We start from the raw sequence: 14,387 nt of genomic DNA, 5'->3' as shown, positions 1-14,387 counted from the left end.
ATTAGTAACACTATAGTAATTTGATTTATAATCTTCTTTATTTTCTTCTTCTTCTCATTTTTCTACCCCTGCAGTTTTCAAAATATCCACAGTGAACCAACTCCAAAATGTTGTCTGATTGTGAAATGTGCACTTGCATACAACTTTTAATTAGACATACAGTTTCTGCATAGCGTCAGATTAAACGTCAGATTTTTCCTAGAGCAATGATTGGTGGAACTATGTGGTCAAAAGTTTGTGCACCCATTAAATGTCACCATGATACATGTCCACCCCAATACAGCAACACCCCAACAACCACCTCGGATAACAGATCGACACCCTATCAAGCACCTTAAATAACATGTCAAAAACCTAACAACACCTTAGCTATAAAAGGTGCGAAATACCTAGTTGACCCCCTGAATGTCTCAAAATCAAAATTCTGAGGGGTCCCTGAATATAAATGTATGAGGTTATGTTGTTCATTAGGGTGAAATGGACGCGCAAATACAAAAGCAGTGAAGCTCATTGTTTATCTGCTTCACCCACGATCAGCTTCTGTCTCTGGTGTTCTTAACTAACTAGAGCTTCTGCACTGCTCTGCCTCAAGGTGGCGCCAGGGTGGCAGACTCTACCAAATACCAAAGATACTATAGCAACCACCTAGCAACACCCTAGCAACCACTTTGGGTGCCATAGCAACCACCTACCAACCAGTTAGCAACACCCTTGAAACCATCTGGAGTACTGTAACAACCTCCTACGAACACCATAGGAACCACCTAGCAACCCCCTAGCAACCACTGTGGATGCCATAGCAACTACCTAGCAACCAGTTAGCAACACCCTAGGAACCACCTGGAATACCATAACAACCAACTAGCAACACCATAGCAACCACCTGGAATACCATAGCAACCACCTAACAACACCATGGCAACCACCAGGAAGGCCACAGCAACTTCCTAGCAACCATCACGGATACCATAGCATCCACCTGGCAACCTAGTATATACAGGCTAGGAGTGCTGATCCAGGATCTGTTCCTGTCAGTGAGATCATCGTAAATAAGGCCTGAATCTGATCCTAAATCAGCCGCTGCTTCATCAATAACAGGCCCTGCAGTGAGCTGTTCATATGTAACTGAAAAGTAACAGTGAAAATCAGGCAGTCAAGTCAACCTGGACTTTTGATGGTCATCATGTGTGTTTATGTCTAGGCCCTGTGTGTGTGTTTACTGGCAGTGCTGTAGGAGTAGAGATGTAGAGATCTAAACTGCAGTTCGCTGCTGCTGCTGCTGCCTCTGCTCTGAAGGATGTGGTTTTTCTACAGCAGCTTCCTGATACGCTGCGAGACCTGAGTGTGTGTGGAGGAGTAAATGTTGCCACTCAACAGTTTTTATCTCTCAGTTTGTGTGTGTGTGAGTGTGTGTTCGAGGGCACGGCTCAGTCCAGCTGGAGGTTCTTCAGGAAAATCAGGCGACTATTTGGACGGGTGGGTGAGAGAGAGTGACGGCGGCGGGGGGGTGGGATGGCGACCCTCCTGATGCGTTTATTCCGTCTGGGAGTGGAAAAGAAACGAGTGCGGCAGTATGAAAACCTGAAGAGGGATGTGGATCCCCGGGAGAGCTGGGAGACCATGGGGGAGCTGGGGGACGGAGCATTCGGGAAAGTGTACAAGGTAAAATGACACGACTGGACAAAAGCGCAGACGGTACCACAGAAGAGTAGAGGAACAAATACATTAATGAATAAAAGATGAGTGAACTTTCTTGGTTTTTTTTAAAAAAACAAACGTTCTAAAACTTATAAAAGCGACTATGCCACGTTATCATCAATAATCAACAACAAAATGATATTTTTAAAGAGATGATGGACAATAAGTTCATCAACATGCAAGTTAAAAGCACCTGTTGCTGAATTATTTATCACCATGACTACAACACAAATATAGCCATTTTATTTACTATCCAAAACCACCCATGAACCTACACATGTCTTCTGAGTTTTATATGGAACGTGGATGATGGTAAAACAGTGATAAAGTCTGCATGTCTTAAAAATCTTTATAAAGTATAAATAATTTATAACATAGATTGAAGAAGGGTTTTTATATAGCATATGAGGTAACATCAGTGGAATATTGTGGAACAAACTGATTTGGGTAAACTGGATGGAAGAAAGCATGTTGTGTTGATGTGATTGTAAAATACCTTTTAAAACATTAAGCAATCACTGCTTACTTCTGACTGTTTAGCCTTTTGTGTAGCTGAAGTTTCACTCAGTCTCTCTGCTGATGCACTTCCTGTATAGACACTTTCATACAGATCCAAAAAGCAACAGAAAACAGCCCCTCAGAAAATGGCAGAAAGGCCTCTGTGAGCACACTGGCCCAAAAGGATTAGATTTTCACTGAAAAGAACTAGCTTTAGCGGTTAGCATCATATGCTAGCTAGTTGTTCAGTAATTGTCTGTGGGATATGTTTTTTATGCATTTTCATCTTTTATATTTTCATAATTTTATATAGTTTACATTGTTATCATCTTAATACATGATCATACAAGATTTTACCAAACAGGAAAAAAAAATTCTTTAGAAATAAGTGGGTATCACTTAAAACATTGCTTTCAAGCTTTTTAAGCTGGCTAGTTTTGTGTTCTAATTTGAAGGCAACATTTTGAGAACCACCTTTAATCTAAAGCTCAAAGGTAAAGCAGATAATCATGACAAATAGACCTGTATTTCAAATATACTGACTCACCATGAAATAGTTCATTCTAAATGAGTCAGAATTAAATACTTCATTGTGCACCACTGATGTATTTCGTCAGGAGAAGCAAACTTAGAGTGCACTGTTCCTTCTCTTTTCCTTCCAAACAGCTGTTATAAAGCTGTGCTGAGGTGGACCACTGAGTGGTCAACACTGTTAATCCAGTTTTACTTGTTACAATTCTAAGAAATCACTGAAAAAACATGCAACATTTATACAAGTGCAGATCCAAAGATGGCATGTGCTAATGTGCTAGCTAGCTCTAGCTTCCATGTGGAGTGTAAACCCATCAGCTGCTACCCCTTAAAAAGCTGATATAGTGGACTTGAAGATATTCCTTTCTTTCTTTTCCTCCCTTTGTCTTTCCATGTGCTGCTGTTCAAGATGTCTTTGGAAAAATATACAGTTGTATGCAAAAGTTTGAACACCCCTGGTCGAATTACACATGTTGTTGATTTTTTAAGTGATAATAAGCAAGCACATCCTCTACAGGGAACTGACATATGGCTCTTTTGTGCGAATTCCAGTGCACAGATTCTATTTATTTGCTACTCCAACATATTTGAATAAAATAAAACTTAAAATATAGAAAATATAAAATGCGACAGAACTTTGTACAAAGCCTCAGTTTAGCAATTTTTTAGCAATTGCAAAAAAATTCAATCATAAAATTATAATTAGCTTCATGAGTATTATCAGCCGTCTTACTGGAGTTTGTGTGCTGGTGAAAGAGTCACTCTGACAAGAATAAAAAATTATAATCACTATAAGACTCTGTCATAAACATGCCCACTCTCCTCCCACAGCGGCGTGAGGGAGAGATTTTCCAGCTTAAAAACTAAGAAAAACTTTCTTCTGATGTAACTAGAAGGTGGGAAGAAGGTTTCAAAAACTACAAGCACACTCTTAAAAATGGTCCTTCAAAGGTTCTTTAGTAAAGAAAATGTTTCCATATAGAACCATGAACACTAAAGAACTGCTTGCATGATTAAAGGGTTCTTCGCATTGTTAAAGAGTTCTTTAGATTTGATGGAGAATGTGCTGTAGATGGTTGTGTACAGAGCCTTTTTAAAAAGGGTCCTATACTCTTAAAAAGATGGTTCTTCAAGAGTTGTTTAGTAAAAAAGGTTCTATCTAGAACCATGAACACTTAAAGAAATGTTTGTGTGATTCAAGGGTTCTTTGCATCATGTAAGGGTTCTTTAGATTGATGAATGTGCTAAAGACGGTTCTATATAGAACCTTTTCAGAGTTCTATATAGCACCCAGAAGGGTTCTTCTATTGTTACAAGCTTGACATTTTCAAAGAGGTTCTATATAGAACCATCTTAAGTACATTCTTCATCAGTCTGAAAAAACATTTCATGATACAAAGAAACCTTTAATCATGCAAAGGGTTCTTTGAGTGAAAGAACCCTTGAATAACCATTTTAGAATGTTCGTAGCACCAAAAAGGATTCTTCCATTGCTATGATATCAAGCTTGTCACAGTACAAGAACCCTTTTGGGTGCCATATAGAGCCCTTTTCAAAAAGGTTCTACAGAAAACCGTATACATCACATTCTCCATCAATCTGAAGAACCATTTAATCATGCAAAGGGTTCTTTGAGTGTTCATAAGAAGAACTCTTAAAGGACCATCTTTTTTATTTGTGCACCTACATGAGGGCAGGATGTTGTAAGGTTCTGTTTGTTTTTGTTTTCCTGTTAGCTGGCTAACTCACTGTATCTGTGGATTTCTCTAATGCAGAGTCAGTTGTATGAGGTATTTGCAGTGCATGCTGGTTATTGTAGTGAGAGAACAACAACAGGCAAAAACACAAAAAAGGCTACGAAACTGTTAATTCTGTGAAACTGATGAGGCTGAGAGATGCAATACAGTGCTACAGAATACTACATAACATACAATAGGCCAGAATATCTTTTAAATGCACCCCTGATGTGTTCTGCTCCGGTTGTGTGCAAAAGTTTGGGCTCAAGTTTTATGTTGTTGTTGATTTTCTGAGTGAAAATAAGTTACACATCCTCTACAGAAACACACTTCTGCACATTTTAATACACAATTACTGTTTATTTGCTGAATTTAACATATTGGAGAAAAAAATAAAACATAAAATGTGGCCTGTGCAAAAGTTATTGCGCATTTTATATTTTCCCAACATGTTAAACTCAAATAAATATTAGCAGAAAAATGCTTTGGTTAAGTTCCCTGCAGAGGATGTTAATTTACACTAGTGGTCCAACCCTAGTCCTGAAGAGCTATCTCCTGCAGAGTTTAGTTGTAAATGTCCAAAAAGCTGTCCCACCCCCTTACTTAACTCTAATACATTGGATTCCACCAATCAGGATTGTGGTTGGAACTTGGCTCTGCAGGAAGATAGTTCTCCAGCACCAGAGTTGGAGACCACTGATTTACACTATATGGCCAAAATTAAGTGGACACATGACCATCACACCTCTGTGAGCTTGTTGGACGTTTCATTCCAAAACCAGGGGCATTAATATAGAGTTACCCCCCTTTGCAGCTATAACAGCTTCCACTCTTCTGGGAAGCTTTCTATAAGATCTTGGAGTGTGTTTGTGGGGATTTGTGCCCATTCACTCGAAAGAGCATGTGTGAGGTCAGACACTGATGTTGGACGGGAGGGCCTGGCTCACAATTTCTGTTCTAGTTTATCCCAAAGGTGTCCAGTGGGGTTGAGGTCAGGGCTCTGTGCAGGCCACGGGAGTTCCTTCATACTAAACTGGTCACACCATGTCTTTATGGATTTTGCTTTGTGCACAGGGGCTCTGTCATGCTGGAATAGGAAAGGCTCTTCACCAAACTGCTCAGTTCTTATACTGATGTTGCTTCTAGAGGCAGTTTGGAACTCTATCATGAATGATTCAACAGAGAATAGGCCACTTTTACATGCTTCAGCACTCAGCAGCCCTGCTCTGTGAGTTTGGGTGGTCAACCACTTTGTGGCTGAGATGTTGTTGCTCCTAGACGCTTCCATTTCACAATAATAGCACTTACAGTTAGCAGGAGCAGATCTAGCAGGGCATAAAATTCATGAACTGACTTGTGGCCAAAGTGGCATCCTATGACAGTGCCATGTTTAAACTCACTGAGCTCTTGAGTACGACCCATTCTACTGCCATTGTCTGTCTATGGAGACTGCATAGCTATGTGCTTGATTGTGTACACCTGTTAGCAATGGGTATGTCTAAAACACCAGAACTCAATATTTATAAGGAGTGTCCACATACTTTTGGCATTATAGTGTGTTTGTAGCTTCAGCCAGTTAAAACTACTGAATATTATAATCAACTCAGTGAGGTTTTGCACTAATTAAGCTACAAAAGCAGTAAAAACAGTAAATTCATAAATACAATAAATATGCTATAGGTTTATTGGCTGACTTATAGACAGAGCTGATATCTGTTAGTGATTAGATAAAGAACTGTCTAGCCTTTGTGTTGCTAATATTGGGATGATTTATAGTTAAATAATAAAACTTTTATGGTGGTTTTTATTTAAACACCGCTGGAAAAACTGCAACGCATCACAGAGGTCAGCAACAAGAATAACCCAAACACTGCATCGCATCTACAATGATGTTTTATTTTGGGTTTCCTAGGTGACAGTTTTGGGGTTCAGGTCTGTGCTGTGGTTTGGCTCACTTCCTGCCCTAACAAAATGTGAAAGACAACTTCCTGTTATAGATTTTAGCCTCCTCTGTTAAACTTTCTTCATTTTGTGTGTGCGCAAGACAAAAAAACGATACACACACTCACCCAAACAGACTAGAAGCTTTCAGAAGGCCGTCTAGGCACCAGTTTAACAATCTTACATCATCAATCAGCACGCATCAAAATTACAACACATCCGGAAAAAAAAACAAAAAAACTGTCTGAACTTCAGACTTAGAGAGCAGCTCTTTCTCCAACTTTTAAAGATCATCCAACATTGTATGACTGCAGGGCTAAAAGTTAAATGAGTAAAAAGACGAACGCAGGTGTCTGTTTTTTGACTCATCAGTCTCTCAGCTCAGAGCACAGATCTTCAGAAAAGTGTCACAATGATCAAACTATATGGCAAAAAAGGGAGTTTCTAATGTATAATTTATGATTGAATTCAGTATTTTGGTCAGATGGGGCTTCTGCTTTTCAACAAAATGATAGAAAACGCAAATTTGATTGTACATAAAAATATTAAAATTACATGGAATAAAAAATTGACTGTTTCACTGTTTGAGGTTCATCTAAAGTATAATTAGACCAAATTCTATCACTTTAGACCAATTAGACCAAGTTGCATTAAACTGTGGCATTAACTTGTCATGCCTTGCGCTTCCACTTACTGGCCACTTTATTAGAAACACTTACCTTGTGCTTTCACTCAGTGGCCACTTTATTAGAAACACCTAGCTTGTGTTTCCACCAACTGGCTGCTTTATTAGAAACACCTACCTTCTGCTTCCACCAACTGGCTGCTTTATTAGGAAGACCCACCTTGTGCTTCCACTAACTGGTCACTTTATCAGAAACACCTTTTATATAACTTCTCTATGTAGGTGTACAGTAACAGACTATAGTAGTTACTGTACAGTTTATCAGGCTCCTGTACTCCATTCTTCATTGCTCAGTTTCTGCTGTTGTCCAGGTAGTATTTGGGTCCATTCTCAGCACATCAGTGATACTGACGTGGTAGTGTGTGGTGCTGGTCTAAGTGTATCAGACAGCAGTGTAGCTGAGGGATTTTAAACAAGTGTCACTGCTGGGTTGAGAGTGGACCGTCCACCCAAAAATATCCAGACAATAGTGGCTCTGTGATCAGAAACTGACCGCTGGCAAAGGGCTGCATAAACTGTGCATCAGCAGATGAGCTACAGTCTCTTACTGTACACTGTATCAGAAAGGGAGGGGTTTCTGATAAAGTGGCCAGTGAGTGAGGTATCACTGAGTCCTGTAAACCACAATATACATTAAAACACAGAAGTGCATTGTGATACAGTTAAACTTTGACTTGTCATTTTGACCAAAATGATTTATATTTGTTAGATCATAGGAATGCCCTGATTGGTCAAAGCAACCACAGAACAGTTAACTGGAACTTAGTCAGGAAGCTCTGTGACGTATTGTATGTTACAAAGGCCAAAGTTTGTGATATGATCAACAAACTAGCACCTGATTCAGGCTGTTGCTGCTAAAAAACACTAGCAGCAGCTGCTTTAAAGGGGAATTCCACCAAGTTTGCAAATTTCCTCCATAATTCAGTGTTTGTGATGTAAACAGAGTGTTTCAGAGTGGTTTGGTATGAAATGGTTCAGATTTCTTTACAGTGGTGGTGAGAGGAACCAGGAGTCGCCATGACTACAACACAAATGTAGACATTTTATTTACTATCTGAAACCACAAGTGAACCTACACGTGTCTTCTAACTTTTATATGGAATGTTGATGAGAAAATAGTGGAAAATCTGAAATAGTATGTTTTCTTTGGGGACTATTTTGCCTAACAACACCCTGCATAATATATATCCCTCCACCATAAATGGATTTTAAGTTGTCAAAACTATTGTAAAACAGTGTCTCAGACATCAGGCAGTGAATTCATAACCATTTCATATAATAACTTTCTGTGAAGGAGCTTTTAGAGGTGGACATCTGGTTCTTATCACCACCACTTTTGCAGAGAATTTTGAAAAAATCAGTGGAATTCCCCTTTAAGTAATCTAATAGCGAGATCCTGCTGAGGTCTATGTGTATGTGTGTGTGTGTGTGTGTGTATGTGTTAGGCTCAGAACACTGTGAGTGGTGTGATGGGTGCGGCTAAAGTGATGGAGGTGCGCAGTGAGGAGCAGCTGGAGGATTACATCACTGAGATCAATATCCTGGCAGACTGTCGCCATGCCAACATCATCTCCCTGCTGGATGCCATCTACTTTGAAGGATGGCTGTGGGTAAGAGATACAGATACTGACCGTCATATCACTCTGGTCTCTTGTCTGTGTACAGTCTGTCAAAAGTTTGGGGACACCTGTCTTTTCAAAATGTTTTTAGTAAATGATCATGTTGTATTTGTTTGTAGTGACATTTTTCTCTGCTACAAAATGCAAAACTGAAGGAACTGCTGCAACTATGGGAATAAAGCCAAAGACCACCCCACTTTCTCTCCTTGTTGTGATGTCAGCACTATACTAACAGTTTTTTACTGCAAAAATTAAATATCAGCCTGTTTTTTTTTAAAAAAAGCAGTGTTGATGGGCAGTTTACAAACAATCAAATAAATCTATCTGAACCGCTTCCTGTATCTGCAGATTCTGATTGAGTTTTGTCCTGGAGGAGCGCTGGATGACATCATGTTAGGTGAGTGTGAACTGAATTAGTTAACTGCGATGCCACAGTAAAAATAAATAAAATAAAAAAAAGATAAGCATTCAGAGCTTAGATGTTTATAAGGATTATGTTCTGATCTGAATACATACAAAATCATCATTTATAGAGTACCTTCTATTAGGAGGTGTCTGTCGCAAACCTTAACCCCTTTTTTTACGATATTTTCTATTTCTATAGATTTCCTATCTATCTTTTGAAGTGAAGTTGAAAGATTTAGATTGATCATGGGTTTAATTTTTAAATAAAATAATTTATTTAAAGACGCTCATGTCACTACCGAAACACAAGGTGTTTCAGTCTGTACTTTTAGCCATGCCCCTGCATTTTAGAGCAGGAAGTGAGGCTGTATCCCTGTCCCTCATGGCCACATGGTGAGCAGTTAGATCCCATTGTTTTGAAGTAAATGTGTCCCAAAGTCTGAGAACCAGTGTGGAATATTTACAGTAGTTAAGAATTTTTTGCATTTTAATGAAAAATATATTGATATTATGTGTGTACAGCTGTTCAAAGCTGTGTTTGCTAGTCATATACTGGCTGCATTTTTGAGCTCACAATAAACTAAAGTTGTCACTCCCTGAAACAATCACTACTGAAACATTCGGTAAAGTTTGAGTAGTGTTGTGATTGTTTCGGCAGTGACAACATGGAATATTTAATCATTTGTTTCAATAAAATGAACATAATTAAGGTATAGAGTCACTCAAAGCAAAAGCATTTTAGTCTAAAGTCTGAGATCAGTTAAAAGTCACTTAGAAAGTCCTGTTTATGTGTGTTACAGAGCTGGAGCGTGGCCTGTCTGAGCAGCAGATCAGTGAGGTTTGCTGTCAGACTCTGCAGGCACTGTCCTACCTGCACCAGCGTCACATCATTCACAGAGACCTAAAGGCTGGAAACATTCTGCTGACCATGGATGGACAGATTAAACTGGGTATACATACACTATACTCACACTCTATTAACACTGTACTCACACTGTACTCACACTATATCAATCAATCAATAAACCTTTATTTAATCTCGGAGAACACTGAGGGTGCCCCTCATTTACAATGTCGCCGAGTTAATACAGAGCAAGGGATTGACAATGTGTAAGAACATACCAAATAATAAAAGTCAATTTAACAAATGAAGACTCAGATCAGCTAAGTATAAAAAGTAAAACATTAATAATAAAAATACATAAAAATATAATAAAAAATAATAAAACGGTAATTAAAACATATATAAAATGTAAAGGTTAATAAAATCAAATCAAATCAAAATAAAACAAGAGGAAGATAAGATTGGAGCGAGTCTGATAAATAAGATTTTTACAGATATCATTGAAGTAATATATTCTGGCAAATGGCCGGAGAGCGTTTTATGAATAAAAATAAACCAGTGTTTTTCCCGCTGTGTAGCTAGTGAGGGCCAACCAACTTTTTCATACAGTCTGCAGTGATGAGTGTTATAAGGGTCTCCAGTGATGAACCTCAGTGCAGAGTGATAGACTGAGTCCAGTGGTTTGAGGGAGCTGGCAGATGCATGTTTGTAAATTACATCACTGTAGTCCATGACAGATAGTAAGGTTGCCTCAACAATTCTTTTTCTAGCATACACGGGGAAACAGGATTTATTTCTATAAAGATAACCGAGCTTCTGCCTACATTTGCTAACCAATTTATTAATATGGGGTTTAAAAGTGAGTTTATCATCCAGCCATATGCCAACGTATTTATACTCTGTGACTCTCTCCATGTTGGATCCTGTCAGGGTAGTGATATTTGCAGAATTAAAATCAGTATTAGCAGATCTGGAAAATAGCATGAACTTAGTTTTCTTAGCATTTAAAACCAGTTTGTGTTTACGCAAAGCAACCTGTAGAGCATTAAATGAGCATTGCAGTTATTGCAGCATAAACAGAGTCAGCTGAACAGTATAAAACCGTGTCATCTGCATACAAGTGTACTTTGCAGTCTGAGGCAGAGGCAGCAAGTTTATTAACATATATATTGAATAAAACTGGACCCAAAATCGAACCGTGTGGTACTCCTTTGGATATACTCAAGAAATCTGATTTGTAAGTACTCAATGCTACACATTGTTGTCTGTCTGAAAGGTAATTTTGGGTCCGTTTTAGTGCATTTGTATCAAAGCCAATCTTTTGTAAGTTCCTTAAAAGAAGAGTGTGATCAACTGTATCAAACGCTTTTGATAAATCAATAAAAATGGCAGCACAGTGCTTCTTCCTGTCTATGGCCATATAGAGATCATTTAAAACCAGTGTGGTCGCAGAGATCATGCTGTGTCTTTCTCTAAAGCCAGACTGAAAGTTATTAAACAGAACAGAATTGTCGTGTAGAATGATTTAAGTTGACTATTTATTAAAAGTTCTAAAATTTTAGCTAAACAGGACAATTTTTAGATTGGTCTGTAGTTATTTACATCTGGTGCCTCACCTCCTTTATGCAGTGGAATTACATGAGCTATTTTCCAGATCCTGGGAATTCTGCATGATAAAAGAGAGAGATTAAAAATATATGTTATGTATTCTAAAATAACTGGGGCTGCTAGACGCAGGAAGTAAGGGTCCAGCCCATATGCATACTGTACTTACTGTACTCACACTCTACTAACACTGGACTCACACTCTACTAACACTATATTTGCACTGTACTCCTCACACTTTGTTCACACTATACTTACTGTACTCACACTATACTCACATTATTTGCACTATACTCACTGTACTCACACTAGCCACACTATACTTACTGTACTCACACTGTACCCACACTCTATTCACACTATACTCACCATACTCACGCTGTATTCATACTCTACTCAGACTGCACTCACACTATACTCACTGTACTCATACTCTATTCACACTGTACTTACACTGTACACACTTTATTCACACTGTACTCACACTATACTCACTGTACTCTCACTGTGCTCACTGTACTCAAATTACACTCACACTCTACTCACACTATATTTACTGTACTCACACTACTCACACTATACTCACTGTACTCATGCTGTACTCACACTGTACACACTCTTTGTTCACACTGCTCAAACTACAATCACACTCTACTCACACTCTACTCACACTATACTCTCTGTACTCACACTGAACACCTACACTTAGACTATACTCACTGTATTCACACCATATTCACACTATACACACTGTATTCACACCATACTCACTGTACTCATATTACACTCACTGCACTTACACTATACTCACAGTAGACACTGTGCTTATTATGTACGCATAGACTCATTATTTTCACACTTCGCACACACTATACAGACCCTATATACACACACCATACTTACACTATATTCACTAGTCACAATATACTCACATATTCTTCTATATATATCTATACGTTATACACAGACAAAACACAAACTATACACATATTATGCTCACACCTTACAAACTGTGCTCACATTATACACATTATACTCACATTATATACACACAGTGTTCTCACACTATACTCACACACACACTCACTCACACACACACTTTATATATAATAAACACACTATACATACACTATACTCACTACCAACACTATCCTCATACTATATACACAACACGCAGACACACAGACATTATACACACACCGGAATTGACTCTCAGCTGTGTAAACTCAGACTTCACTCCCTCTCTCTGTATCTGCTCTCTACCAGCTGACTTCGGAGTGTCTGCAAAAAACGAAAACACACTCCAGAGACGGGCAACGTTCATTGGAACACCGTACTGGTGAGAGATTTCTGCCTCCATTACAGCTCACTGAAGTATGAGATCACAACATTTACACTAAAATGTCTCGCTGTACTACCTTCCACTCACTTTTTTATTTAAGTGTTTGGTTTGTACTGTATTAGTTTTTCATGACTATCTGATGTATAATTTTGTACAGTCACTTTGGATTTAGTAAAGGTGCTATATAACATATTTAAGATGAAATCAAATCATAAATTACATAAAATACAGTTGACCTGAATGTGCTGTGTTTGTAGGATGGCTCCGGAGGTGATAATGTGTGAGACGTCGAAAGATAATCCATACAGCTCTAAGGCTGATATCTGGTCTCTGGGCATCACTCTGATTGAAGCAGCGGAGATGGAGCCCCCTCATCACTCTCTCAACCCAATGAGGGTCCTGCTGAAAATCACCAAATCACCCCCACCTACGCTGAGCAACCCACGCCGCTGGTCAGAATCAAACCTCCCTCACTTCTTCACAGCAACGTCTTTATGTTTCCACTCAAAATGGCCATGAAGTGCAAGTTATTCATTTAAATCCCATTCAGTGATGTTGAGGTCTGGACTCTGGGATGGTCAGTCCATTGTTCAGCTTCTTTGTTTGATGTGTCTGTCTCCTTTTCTCAGTGAGGTTTCTTGACAGCTACACATCCTTTCAGACCCATAGCGCTGAGTTGTCTTCTCACAGTGGAAGGATGGACAGAAACACCTGTGGATGTTTTGAGATCTGAAGCAGTTTCATTTTCTCCTCTCTCTCAAAGATGAAAGCTTTAAGTGCCATTTATCCGATGGGGACAGTTTTGATGTCTACCAGGTCTTCCAGGTGGTTGTTGGGAGCCCCATTTTCTCTGAAGCTTTTATTCAGGTTTTGACCTTGTGGAAACTCCTGTTTTTTCACATTGTTTTTCTCCTTTTTTATGCAAGTGGACTATTTTATATTTAACCTTCCCAGAAATATCTCCTGGAAAATGAAGAACTTATATGTAATGATGGTTTTGACCGGACAATAAATAAATGAAGTGTGCTCTCTGGCTTTTGCACAGTACTGTGTATCACAGAATCACAGCTACAGTCGCCTCCTTCACGTTTTTTTACACTCCCTGGCCACTTTATCAAAAACCCCCTTTTTCTGGTGCACAGTTAGAGACTGTAGCTCATGTGTTGATGTACAGTTTGTGTTGGCCATTCTCTAGCCTTTCATCTATGGTCAGTTTCTGGAGCTAGGTTTGGTCAGGTCAACAGCGCTCCAGTGGTCAGAAATGTACCGATCCTTCTGCTTTGTGCTCTCAGGTCGTCCCATTTCCAGGATTTCCTGCGGAGGGCGCTGCAGAAGAACCCCGAGTCACGCTGGGGAGCACAGCAGCTGCTAGCCCACCCGTTCTCCTATGCAGGACGGGACGGCCGAGCGCTAAAGGAACTAATTGCTGAGGCTAAAGCAGAGGTCACTGAGGTCATAGAGGCAGAGGTGAATAAAAATCAGT

General features: G+C 39.2%; 1 protein-coding gene across 1 annotated transcript in view; it reads left to right on the top strand.

Annotated features, from left to right (window-relative positions):
• Positions 1–1,335: 1,335 nt before the first annotated feature.
• si:dkey-81j8.6 (STE20-like serine/threonine-protein kinase) overlaps positions 1,336–14,387 on the top strand; it is a 30,562-nt gene continuing 17,510 nt past the window's right edge. Inside the window, exons 1-7 of the mRNA XM_036595293.1 lie at positions 1,336–1,662; positions 8,535–8,699; positions 9,057–9,105; positions 9,914–10,063; positions 12,829–12,901; positions 13,162–13,356; positions 14,197–14,371. Coding sequence (XP_036451186.1) covers positions 1,513–1,662; positions 8,535–8,699; positions 9,057–9,105; positions 9,914–10,063; positions 12,829–12,901; positions 13,162–13,356; positions 14,197–14,371 — 957 coding nt within the window. The 5' untranslated portion in view covers positions 1,336–1,512. The remainder of the gene's footprint in view (positions 1,663–8,534; positions 8,700–9,056; positions 9,106–9,913; positions 10,064–12,828; positions 12,902–13,161; positions 13,357–14,196; positions 14,372–14,387) is intronic.

This window comes from Colossoma macropomum, unplaced genomic scaffold, assembly GCF_904425465.1.
Source record: "Colossoma macropomum unplaced genomic scaffold, Colossoma_macropomum, whole genome shotgun sequence".
Taxonomy (NCBI): Eukaryota; Metazoa; Chordata; class Actinopteri; order Characiformes; family Serrasalmidae; genus Colossoma; species Colossoma macropomum.
This window is presented reverse-complemented; position numbering and strand designations above follow the sequence as displayed.